At 61.2% G+C, this 12480-nt stretch overlaps 1 protein-coding gene across 1 annotated transcript; it reads right to left on the bottom strand.

The window, feature by feature from the left end:
* Window positions 1-2914: 2914 nt before the first annotated feature.
* LOC104324251 (voltage-gated potassium channel KCNC3-like) lies at window positions 2915-9339 on the bottom strand (the record flags this gene model as incomplete). Its single annotated transcript, XM_069777789.1, has 3 exons — window positions 2915-3335; window positions 6191-6412; window positions 8309-9339. Coding segments are annotated over 3 exons (1375 nt in total), but the record flags the coding sequence as incomplete, so codon positions are not given.
* Between the last annotated feature and the right edge of the window lie 3141 nt (window positions 9340-12480).

Here is a 12480-nt window from a genome sequence, read left to right on the forward strand (position 1 = left end):
CCCCCAGTATCCCCAACACTGTCACCCCGTCCTTGTCACCGTGTCCCTGTCACCTCCATGTCCCCAACACCCCGTCACCCCCATGTCCGTCACCCCCCGTGTCCCTGTCTCCCCCCATGTCCCCAACGCCCCGTCACCCTGTCTCCCCGTCACCCCCCTGTGTCCCTGTCACCCCCTGTGTCCCCAACACCCCTGTCTCCCTGTCACCCCCCCGTGTCCCTGTCACCCCCGGTGTCCCCCAACACCCCCCGTGTCCCCAACACCCCGTCACCCTGTCTCCCTGTCACCCCCCCGTGTCCCTGTCACCCCCCGTGTCCCTAACACCCCGTCACCCTGTCTCCCTGTCACCCCCCCGTGTCCCTGTCACCCCCCGTGTCCCTAACACCCCGTCACCCTGTCTCCCCGTCACCCCCCCGTGTCCCCAACACCCCGTCACCCTGTCTCCCCGTCACCCCCTGTGTCCCCAACACCCCTGTCTCCCTGTCACCCCCCGAGTCCCTGTCACCCCCCGTGTCCCCAACACCCCCCCATGTCCCCAACACCCCGTGTCCCTGTCACCCCCCCGTGTCCCCGTCACCCCCCCGTGTCCCTGTCACCCCCCATGTCCCCAACACCCCCTGTCTCCCTGTCACCCCTCCCGTGTCCCCGTCACCCCCCGTGTCCCTGTCACCCCCCCGTGTCCCTGTCACCCCTCCCGTGTCCCCGTCCCAGCTCCGGCGCCTCCGGAATAAAGAGCTTTTCTATTCCCGCTCCCAACCCCAGCCTGTGATGGGGGGGGGGACGGGACATGGGACCCCAAAACGTGGGCATGGGACACCCCAAACACGGGGGGGGCCCCCCATTGGTGCAATCCCCTCCCCCCCCCCCCATTTTAAGGCCACTTTCACCTTTTTTTTTTTGGTCACTTTTATTGTCGCAGCTCGTTAAGTTCCTTCATTAAAGATCCCGCGTGAAAAAATAGCTCTGAGCCCCGCCCCCCCCTTAGCCCCACCCCACCCGGGGGGCCCCCCCGTTTTGGCACAGCCCCGCCCCCCCCTTCCTGAGTCAGAGACCCCCCCCAAAATGGGGGGCACCCCCCCACCCCCCCCCCCCCAAAAAAAACCAACCCCAGAGATTTAAGGGCGGGGGGGGGCAAGGATTGCACCAATCCCAGGAGAGGGAAGGGGAGGGATAATGAATTATTCATGAGGTGTTAATAAATAGTAATTAAGGGGCGGGGGGAGGAGCTCGTTACAGCGCAGCCCGGGGGGGGAGGGGCTGGAGACACCCCCCCCCCCCCCCAAAAAAAAGCACAAGGCAATGGGGTTCCCCACCCCCCCCCAAACATGCAGCGAATTGGGGGGGAGGGGAAGGGTGGAGTTGGGGAGGGCGGTTAGGGAGCAATTAGTCCTCATTAGCATCTCATTTGCATAGGAGTCATTGCATAAGGCTCCCACCGCATGGGGTGTGTTCCCCCCCCCCACCCCGCCCCAGCCCGCATTGCATAGAGGCCACGGGGCAGGGTGGGGGGTCTCCCCCCCCCCCCCAATAATTGGGGGCCCCCCCCGGGGTGGGTGGGGCTCAGGTTTGGGTTAATTAAGGGTTTTTTTTGGGGGGGGGGCGGTAATTTTTTTTTGCATATAACAATAAATATTGGCGGTACAACATGCAGACATGCTGGCTCGGAAATGGGGGGGCCAAGGGGGGGGGGCTCCCCACCCCAAACTGCCCCCCCCACACCCCAGGGAGGGGGGGGGAGCAGGTTTGGGGGGGTCCCGGCCCCCCCCCAACAGGGCCAGGGCCTGTTTTGAGGGGCTGCGGCCTGGTTCTGTTGCCACGGAAACGCAGCCTGGCCTCGCAGTGGAGGGCCCTGGCCTAGTCCCGTTGCCACAGAAACGAAGCCTGGCCTCGAAGTAGGGCCGGGCCTAGTCCTGTTGCCATGGAAACGCAGCCTGGCCTCACAGTGGAGGGCTCTGGCCTAGTCCCATTGCCATGGAAACGCAGCCTGGCCTCGAAGTAGGACCAGGCCTAGTCCTGTTGCCACGGAAACACAGCCTGGCCTAGTCCCATCGCCATGGAAACGCAGCCTGGCCTTGAGGTAGGACCAGGCCTAGATTTGTTGCCATGGAAATACAGGCCGGCCTAGTCCCATCACCATGGAAACGCAGCCTGGCCTCGAAGTAGGGCCGGGCCTAGCTCTGTTGCCATGGAAACGTGGCCTGGCCTAGTCCTGTTGCCATGGAAACGAAGCCTGGCCTCGCAGTGGAGGGCTCTGGCCTAGTCCCATTGCCATGAAACGCAGCCTGGCCTAGTCCCATCACCATGGAAACGCAGCCTGGCCTCGAAGTAGGGCTGGGCCTAGATCTGTTGCCATGGAAATGTAGCCTGGCCTAGTCCTGTTGCCATGGAAACGCAGCCTGGCCTCGAAGTAGGACCAGGCCTAGATTTGTTGCCACGGAAACACAGCCTGGCCTAGTCCCATCGCCATGGAAACGCAGCCTGGCCTCGCAGTGGAGGGCTCTGGCCTAGTCCCACTGCCATAGAAACGCAGCCTGGCCTCGCAGTTGGGCCACGACCCCCCCCCCTTGCCCCATGTGTCCCCCCCCCACCTTGGGGTGACGGTGCCGCCATGGCGGGGGGGACACGGACACCCAGGCCCTACCTCCATGGTCGTCCTCTGCCATCGGGGGGGGTCCGGCGGCTCCAGTTATTGCTTTGGGGGGGTCAGGGGAGCCCGGGGGGGGGGAGACATCTGGGGGGGGGGAACATGAGGGAGACAAATTGGGGGGGACATGGGGACAAGGAGGGGGGGACACATGACACAGTTGGGGGGGGGGCTCCCCGAGTCCTGAGTGATCATGGGGGGGGGGATAAGGACACCCCCAACTCCCCCCCCCCTCCATTGTAGGGGTGGGGGGGGGACCCAGGTGTCCGGCTCCAAAATTTGGGGGGGACACATGCCAGAAAGTGCAGTGCAGCCAGTTTGGGGGGGGGTCCCCCCATTTCCCCCCCCCTTCACAGTCTTTTAGGGGGACACCCCCCCCATTTTGGGGTGGGGGTGTCCAGTCATTTGGGGGGGGGGGGGGGAACAGTGTCCCCACAGCCACCATTTTGAGACACCCCCCCCCCCATTGCCACTGATTATTTTTTTACTGTTTCATCCCATTTTCTGCCCAAATCCCTACTCGGGCGGGGGCAGGAAAAGGGGGTACCCGGGTGTCCGTCCCCCCCCGTTTAGAGGATGGAGGGGATGGGGGAGCGGGGGCGCCGGGGGGGGCCGGGGGAGGCGAAGGGGGGGGCAGCCGGTGCCACCCGCACCCCCGTGATGCTGTTGAGGCTCCGCGACTTCTCGTAGCCTTTGGGGGGGGGAAACAAGAAATTTGGGGGGGGGGTCAGTACCCTCAACCCTCCCCCCCAATCACCCCCCCAGCAAATAGGGACCCCCCCCTCAAGAGATGAGGACCCCCCCAAGGGGTTTTGGGGACCCTCCCCAGGAGATGGGACCCCCCCAAAGGGTTTTGGGACCCCCCAGTACACGGGGACCCCCCCAAGGCGTTTAAGAACCCCCCAAGGGGTATTGGGGACCCCCCCAAAGGGTTTTGGGCCCCCCCAAAGGGGTTTTGGGGACCCCCCCCAGGAAATAGGGACCCCCCAAGTGGCTTAGGACCCCCCCCCAGGACATAGGGACCCCCCCAAGGGGATTTGGGGACCCCCCCAAGGTGTTTTGGGACCCCCCCCAGGAGATGGGGACCCCCCCAAAGGGTTTTGGGGACACCCCCCAGGACATAGGGACCCCCCAAGGGGAATTGGGGACCCCCCAAGGTGTTTTGGGACCCCCCAAGGTGTTTTGGGACCCCCCCCAGGAGATAGGGACCCCCCCGAAGGGGTTTTGGGGACCCCCCAGGACACGGGGACCCCCCCCCCAAGGGGTATTGGGACCCCTCCCAAGGGGGTTTTGGGGACCCCCCCCCAAGGGATTTTGGGGGTGTAAGGGGGGGGTGTCATTGGGGGAGGGGGACACCCAGGCATTTGGGGACCCCCTGCCAAGCTGGGGGGGGGGGAACCCCCAGGCGTCCCGGGTGCCCCCCCCCCAAAATAAAAAAAAAAAAGCCGGAGGGGACCTGGGTTTAAGCAGCGCCGTGCACGGAGGGGGGGGGGAGGGGGCGTTGTGCGATGCGCATGCGCAGGCTGTGCGAAGTGGGCGTGGCCAAACGTGTGGGCGGGGCGCGACTGGGCTGGGCGTGGTCTGGGGGCGAGCGTGGCCTGGGATGGGGTGGGCGTGGCCTGGGGAGGGGAGTGGGCGTGGCCCGGGGGGAAGACCCCGCCCCGCTGACCTGCGGCGCCGCCGGAGGTGTCAGGCCGAGACGAGCGCTGGGGACGAAAGGGGAGAGGGTCACCCCCGGGGGGGGGGGGGGGGACAGGGGACCCTCGGGGGGGGGACACGGTGATGGGGACCCTCCTGGGGGGGACAGGGACCCTCACATGGGACCCCCAGGGGGGATGGGGACCCTCATATGGGGATGGGACCCTCGGGGGGGGACTTGGGACCCTCATATGGGGATGGGGACCCTCCTGGGGGGACAGGGACCCTCACATGGGACCCCCCCCGTAGGGATGGGGACCCTCATATGGGACCCCAGGGGGGATGGGGACCCCTCCTGGGGGGGACAGGGACCCTCACATGGGGATGGGGACCCTCCTGGGGACATGGGACCCTCGGGGGGGGACATGGGGGACCCTCACATGGGACCCCCCGTGGGGATGGGGACCCTCACATGGGGACAGGGACCCTCACATGCGGACAGGGACCCTCACATGGGACCCCCCCCGTGGAGATGGGGACCCTCACATGGGACCCCCCCGTAGGGATGGGGACCCTCACATGGGACCCCCTGTGGGGATGGGGACCCTCCTGGGGGGACAGGGACCCCTCTTGGGGGGATGGGACCCTCGGGGGGAGACATGGGACCCTCACATGGGGACGGGGACCCTCCTGGGGGGACAGGGACCCTCACATGGGGATGGGGACCCTCACATGGGACCCCCTGTGGGGGACAGGGACCCCCTGGGGGGGACAGGGACCCTCATACAGGGATGGGGACCCTGACATGGGACCCCCCGTGGGGACAGGGACCCTCGGGGGGGACCTGGCACAGGGACAGGGTCACCCCGGGGTGGGGGGACAGGGACCCTCACACGGGGACGGGGGACCCTCCTATGGGGACCCTCCCCTGGGGACGAGGACCCTCGTACAAGGACAGGGACCCTCCCCTGGGGACGAGGACCCTCGCACGAGGACCCTCGTACGAGGACCTTACAGGGGGATGGGGACCCTCGCACGGGGACTCTTGCACGGGGATGGGGACCCTCGCACAAGGATCTCACACGGGGACTCGGACCCTTGCATGGGGATGGGGGCCTTCACACCGGGACCCTCGCACGAGGACCTTACATGGGGACGGGGACCCTTGCACGAGGACCTTTCACGGGGACAGGGACCCCCCCCCCACGGGAGACACCCCTTCGCACGGGGATCTGCCCCCCCTCGCACGAGGACAGGGCCCCCCCCCCCCGCCCCCCAGCCAGCCCCGCTGCTTGCACGCGCGTGTGCAAGGAGCACCCAGAGCCCCCCAGCGCCAGGGGGTCTGTGCAAGCTCTGCCGCAGCCCCCCCCCCCCCACACTTCAACCACCCCAGTTCTCCCAGTTCTCCCAGTTTGGGGGGAAAGGACCAGCACCCACCTGCTCCCACAGCAGAGACTGGGAGAGACCCAGGCGTCCGGGGGGGGGGGGGGGGGCGGCATGCGGGGGGGGGGGAAGGTTGGGGGGACCCCAGGGGGGTTTTGGGTGCTGGGGGGGGGGGTGATGGGTGCCCCCAGGGGGGGACATGGGGGTCTGTGGGTGCCCTGGGGGGGGGCTGGGGGGACGGGGGGGAGGTTGGGGGACCCCAAAGAATATTGGGGTGCCCTTGGAGGGGGGGGACACCCCAGGAGGTATCCGGGTGCCCCCGGGGGGGGACACAAGGGGGTCTGTGGGTGCCCTGGGGGGGGTTGGAGGACCCCAAAGAATATTGGGGGTGCCCCCGGGGGGGGGGGGGGGGAAGACAAGGGGGTCTGTGGGTGCCCTGGGGGTGTCGTGGAGACCCCAGGGGTGACGGGGGGGGGCATCAGGGTGATGGGGTGGTGGTGGTGGGGGGGGGTTCGCAGCACCCACCTTTCCGCAGAGGCCCCTCGGGGGGGGGCGCGTAGTCGGGGCCCAGCAGAAAACAAGCTCGGTCACGGCCGCAGCGTTCGCGGCCCCCCCCGCCGCCGCTGCCCCCCCCGGCTGTTGGGGGGCCCCCCCCGGCCCGTTCTTCGGGGGACATGGGCTGGTCGATGGGGGGACAGTCCTCCTGCGCCAGCGCCGCGCGCCCCGCTTCCCCGTTGGGGCGAGCTTCTGGGGGGGGGGACACACACAAAAACACCCCCGTCATGTTAGGGTGGGGGGGGGGGGGGCACCCCAAACACAGAGCTCCCGGGGCTGGGTGCCCCCCACCCCCAGCATGGGACCCCCATATAGGTCGGAGACCCCCTCTCCCACCCTGTTTTGGGGTGCTACACACAGTGTTAAACACCCCCCCCCCCAAAAAAAAAAAAATACCCCCCCCTTTCTCCTAAATGCACGCCTTTCCCCCCGAAATACCCCGCCCCCCCCCAATAGAGCACAACCCCCCCCCCCCAAAATACACACAACCCCTGGCCAAAATGCAGCAGCCTCCCAAAAATGCAGGCCCCCCCCCCCAAAATACACCAGCCCCCCCAAATACACCACCAACACCGCTAAATACCCCCCTAAAATACACCACCACCCCCAAAATACCCCCAAAATACACCAGCCCCCCCCAAAATACCCCCCAAAATACACCAGCCCCCCCAAAATACCCCCAAAATACACCAGCCCCCCAAAATACACCACCCCCACCCAAAAAAACCCCTAAAATACACCCCCACCACCCCTAAAGTCCCCCTAAAATACACCAGCCCCCCCAAATACCCCCAAAATATACCCCCACCCCCCAAAATACACCAGCCCCCCCAAATACCCCAAAATACCCCCACCCCCAAAATACCCCCCAAAATACACCAGCCCTCCAATATACCCCCCAAAATATATACCACCAGCCCCCCCAAAACACCCCCTAAAATACAGCAGCCCCCAAATACCCCCCAAAATACACATGACACCCCCAAAATATACCAGCCCCCCAATATACCCCCCATAATATACCACCAGCCCCCCAAAACACCCCCTAAAATACACCAGCCCCCCAAATACCCCCCAAAATACACCACCAGCCCCCCAAAACACTCCTAAAATACACCAGCCCCCCAAATACCCCCCAAAATATCTACCAACCCCCCCAAATACCCCCAAAATATACCACCAGCCCCCCCAAAACACCCCCTAAAATACACCAGCCCCCCAAATACCCCCCAAAATATACTACCAACCCCCCAAATACCCCCCAAAATATACTACCAACCCCCCAAATACCCCAAAATATACCACCAGCCCCCCCAAAACACCCCCTAAAATACACCAGCCCCCCAAATACCCCCCAAAATATACTACCAACCCCCCAAATACCCCCCAAAATACACAGCCCCCCAAATACCCCCAATACACCACCAGCCCCCCAAAACACCCCCCTAAAATACAGCAGCCCCCCAAATACCCCCCCAAAATACACCATGACACCCCCCCAAAATACACCAGCCCCCCAATATACCCCCATAATATACCACCAGCCCCCCAAAACACCCCTAAAATACACCAGCCCCCCAAATACCCCCCAAAATATACTACCAACCCCCCAAATACCCCCCAAAATACACCAGCCCCCCAAATACCCCCCAATACACCACCAGCTCCCCCAAAACACCCCCTAAAGTACACCAGCCCCCCAAATACCCCCCCCAAAAATACACCACCAGCCCCCCCAAATACCCCCCAAAATACACCAGCCCCCCCAAAACACCCCCTAAAATACACCAGCCCCCCAAATACCCCCCAAAATATACTACCAACCCCCCAAATACCCCCCAAAATACACCAACCCCCCAAATACCCCCCAATAAACCACCAGCCCCCCCAAAACACCCCCTAAAATACACCCCCCCAAATACCCCCCAAAATATACTACCAACCCCCCCAAATACCCCCAAAATATACCACCAGCCCCCCCCAAACACCCCCTAAAATACACCAGCCCCCCAAATACCCCCCAAGATACACCCCCACCCCCCAAAACACACCACCCCCCCCAAAAAAAAATTTCGGGGTGCCGCTCACCGGCCCGGTTGATCTCCACCACCTCCTCCTGCGCCAAGGGACAAGCCGGGGGTCTGCGGGGGGGTCTCGGACTGCCGGGTGGATTTTGGGGTGCGACGGGGGGTCCGTATCCGGGCGATCCGGGTTGGGGGGGTCTCGGGATGTGTTTGTTTTTCTTTTTGGGTAATTTTTGCTTAGCCATGGCCAACGAGTAGTACATGCCGAAATTGTTAACGATGACGGGGACGGGCATGGCGATGGTGAGGACCCCCGCCAAGGCGCAAAGAGCCCCCACCAACATCCCCGACCACGTCATGGGGTACATGTCCCCGTACCCCAGGGTGGTCATCGTCACCACCGCCCACCAAAAACCGATGGGGATGTTCTTAAAATACGTGTGGCGGCTCCCCGTCACGTCGTCGGGGTCGGCGCCGATGCGCTCGGCGTAGTAGATCATGGTGGCGAAGATCAAGACCCCCAAGGCCAAGAAGATGACGAGGAGGAGGAACTCGTTAGTGCTGGCTCGTAAGGTGTGACCCAAAACCCTCAAACCCACGAAGTGACGGGTCAGCTTGAAGATGCGAAGGATGCGGACGAAGCGAACGACCCTCAAGAAACCCAAAACGTCTTTGGCGGCTTTGGAGGAAAGACCGCGCAACCCTACCTCAAGGTAGAAGGGCAAGATGGCGACGAAGTCGATGATGTTGAGGCTGCTCTTGACGAAATCCCGTTTATCCGGGCAAAAACTGACCCTCATGAGGAACTCGAAGGTGAACCACACCACGCACGTCCCCTCCACGTAGGTGAGGAACGGCTCCGTCTCCACCTCCACCGCCACCTGCGTCCCCGTCCCGTTGACCGTCGTCACCGTCTCCGTCTTGTTGATCACCCGGTTGAAGGCTTCGTGGGTCTCCAGGCAGAAGGTGGTGATGGAGATGAGGATGAAGAAGAGGGAGGCGAAGGCCACGTACTGGGGAAGGGGAAGGGAGAGGGGTGAGAGGCGGGAGGAGACGGCGGTCGGGGGTCTCAGACCCCCAAAAGGCGCCGAAACCCTATAGAATAAGAGAGGGGATCCCAAAAGACGCCGAACGCCTGTAGAATAAGAGGGGGGACCCAAAATGCGCCGAACCCCTATAGAATAAGAGAGGGGACCCCAAAAGGCGCCGAAACCCTATAGAATAAGAGGGGGGACCCCAAAAGACACCAAAAGCCTATAGAATAAGAGGGGGGGACCCCAAAAGGCGCCGAAACCCTATAGAATAAGAGGGGGGACCCCAAAAGACACCGAAACCCTATAGAATAAGAGGGGGGACCCCAAAAGGCACCGAACCCCTGTAGAATAAGAGAGGGAATCCCAAAAGTCGCCGAAACCCTGTAGAATAAGAGGAGGGACCCCAAAAGGCGCCGAACCCCTATAGAATAAGAGAGGGGACCCCAAAAGGCACCGAAACCCTATAGAATGAGAGAGAGGACCCCAAAAGACGCCAAAACCCTATAGAATAAGAGAGGGGACCCCAAAAGGCGCCGAAAGCCTGTAGAATAAGAGGGGGGACCCAAAATGCGCCGAACCCCTATAGAATAAGAGAGGGGACCCCAAAAGGCGCCGAAACCCTATAGAATAAGAGGGGGGACCCCAAAAGACACCAAAAGCCTATAGAATAAGAGGGGGGACCCCAAAAGGCGCCGAAACCCTATAGAATAAGAGGGGGGACCCCAAAAGACACCGAAACCCTATAGAATAAGAGGGGGGACCCCAAAAGGCGCCAAACCCCTGTAGAATAAGAGAGGGAATCCCAAAAGTTGCCGAAACCCTGTAGAATAAGAGGAGGGACCCCAAAAGGCGCCGAACCCCTATAGAATAAGAGAGGGGACCCCAAAAGGCACCGAAACCCTATAGAATGAGAGAGAGGACCCCAAAAGACGCCAAAACCCTATAGAATAAGAGAGGGGACCCCAAAAGGCGCCGAAAGCCTGTAGAATGAGAGAGAGGACCCCAAAAGGCGCCGAACCCCTATAGAATAAGAGAGGGGACCCCAAAAGATGCCAAAACCCTGTAGAATGAGAGAGGGGACCCCAAAAGACGCCGAAACCCTGTAGAATAAGAGGGGGGACCCCAAAAGTCGCCGAAACCCTATAGAATAAGAGAGGGAATCCCAAAAGACGCTAAACGCCTATAGAATAAGAGAGGGGATCCCAAAAGACGCCGAAAGCCTATAGAATAAGAGAGGGGACCCCAAAAGATGCCGAAACCCTGTAGAATAAGGGAGGGGACCCCAAAAGGCGCCGAACGCCTGTAGAATAAGAGGGGGGACCCCAAAAGACACCGAAACCCTATAGAATAAGAGGGGGGACCCCAAAAGGCGCCGAACCCCTGTAGAATAAGAGAGGGAATCCCAAAAGTCGCCGAACCCCTATAGAATGAGAGAGGAGACCCCAAAAGACGCCAAACCCCTATAGAATGAGAGAGGAGACCCCAAAAGACGCCGAACCCCTGTAGAATAAGAGGGGGGACCCCAAAATGCGCTGAAACCCTATAGAATGAGAGAGAGGACCCCAAAAGACGCCGAACCCCTATAGAATAAGAGGGGGGACCCCAAAATGCGCCGAAACCCTGTAGAATAAGAGGGGGGACCCCAAAAGACGCCAAACGCCTACAGAATAAGAGGGGGGACCCCAAAATGCGCCAAAACCCTGTAGAATGAGAGAGGGGACCCCAAAAGATGCTAAACCCCTATAGAATAAGAGAGGGGACCCCAAAAGACACCGAAAGCCTATAGAATAAGAGGGGGGACCCGAAAAGGCGCCGAAAGCCTGTAGAATAAGAGAGGGGACCCAAAATGCGCCGAAACCCTATAGAATAAGAGGGGGGGACCCCAAAAGGCGCCGAAACCCTGTAGAATAAGAGGGGGGACCCCAAAAGACGCCGAAACCCTATAGAATAAGAGGGGGGACCCCAAAAGGCGCCGAAACCCTGTAGAATAAGAGAGGGGACCCCAAAAGACGCCAAACCCCTATAGAATGAGAGAGGGGACCCCAAAAGACGCCAAACCCCTATAGAATGAGAGAGAGGACCCCAAAAGACGCCGAACCCCTATAGAATAAGAGGGGGGACCCCAAAAGGCGCCGAAACCCTGTAGAATAAGAGGGGGGACCCCAAAAGACGCCGAAACCCTATAGAATAAGAGGGGGGGACCCCAAAAGGCGCCGAAACCCTGTAGAATAAGAGGGGGGACCCCAAAAGACGCCGAAACCCTATAGAATAAGAGGGGGGACCCCAAAAGGCGCCGAAACCCTGTAGAATAAGAGAGGGAATCCCAAAAGTTGCCGAAACCCTGTAGAATAAGAGGGGGGACCCCAAAAGGCGCCGAACGCCTGTAGAATAAGAGGGGGGACCCCAAAAGACACCGAAACCCTATAGAATAAGAGAGGGGACCCCAAAAGACGCCAAACCCCTATAGAATGAGAGAGGGGACCCCAAAAGATGCCGAACCCCTATAGAATGAGAGAGGAGACCCCAAAAGACGCCAAACCCTATAGAATGAGAGAGAGGACCCCAAAAGACGCCGAACCCCTATAGAATAAGAGGGGGGGACCCCAAAATGCGCCGAAACCCTATAGAATGAGAGAGAGGACCCCAAAAGACGCCGAACCCCTATAGAATAAGAGGGGGGACCCAAAATGCGCCGAAACCCTGTAGAATAAGAGGGGGGACCCCAAAAGACGCCGAAACCCTATAGAATAAGAGGGGGGACCCCAAAAGGCGCCGAAACCCTGTAGAATAAGAGAGGGAATCCCAAAAGTTGCCGAAACCCTGTAGAATAAGAGGGGGGACCCCAAAAGGCGCCGAACGCCTGTAGAATAAGAGGGGGGACCCCAAAAGACACCGAAACCCTATAGAATAAGAGAGGGGACCCCAAAAGACGCCAAACCCCTATAGAATGAGAGAGGGGACCCCAAAAGATGCCGAACCCCTATAGAATGAGAGAGGAGACCCCAAAAGACGCCAAACCCCTATAGAATGAGAGAGAGGACCCCAAAAGACGCCGAACCCCTATAGAATAAGAGGGGGGACCCCAAAATGCGCCGAAACCCTATAGAATGAGAGAGAGGACCCCAAAAGACGCCGAACCCCTATAGAATAAGAGGGGGGACCCCAAAATGCGCCGAAACCCTGTAGAATAAGAGGGGGGACC

The sequence above is a fragment of the Haliaeetus albicilla genome, unplaced genomic scaffold, assembly GCF_947461875.1.
Source record: "Haliaeetus albicilla unplaced genomic scaffold, bHalAlb1.1 scaffold_167, whole genome shotgun sequence".
Classification (NCBI taxonomy): domain Eukaryota; kingdom Metazoa; phylum Chordata; class Aves; order Accipitriformes; family Accipitridae; genus Haliaeetus; species Haliaeetus albicilla.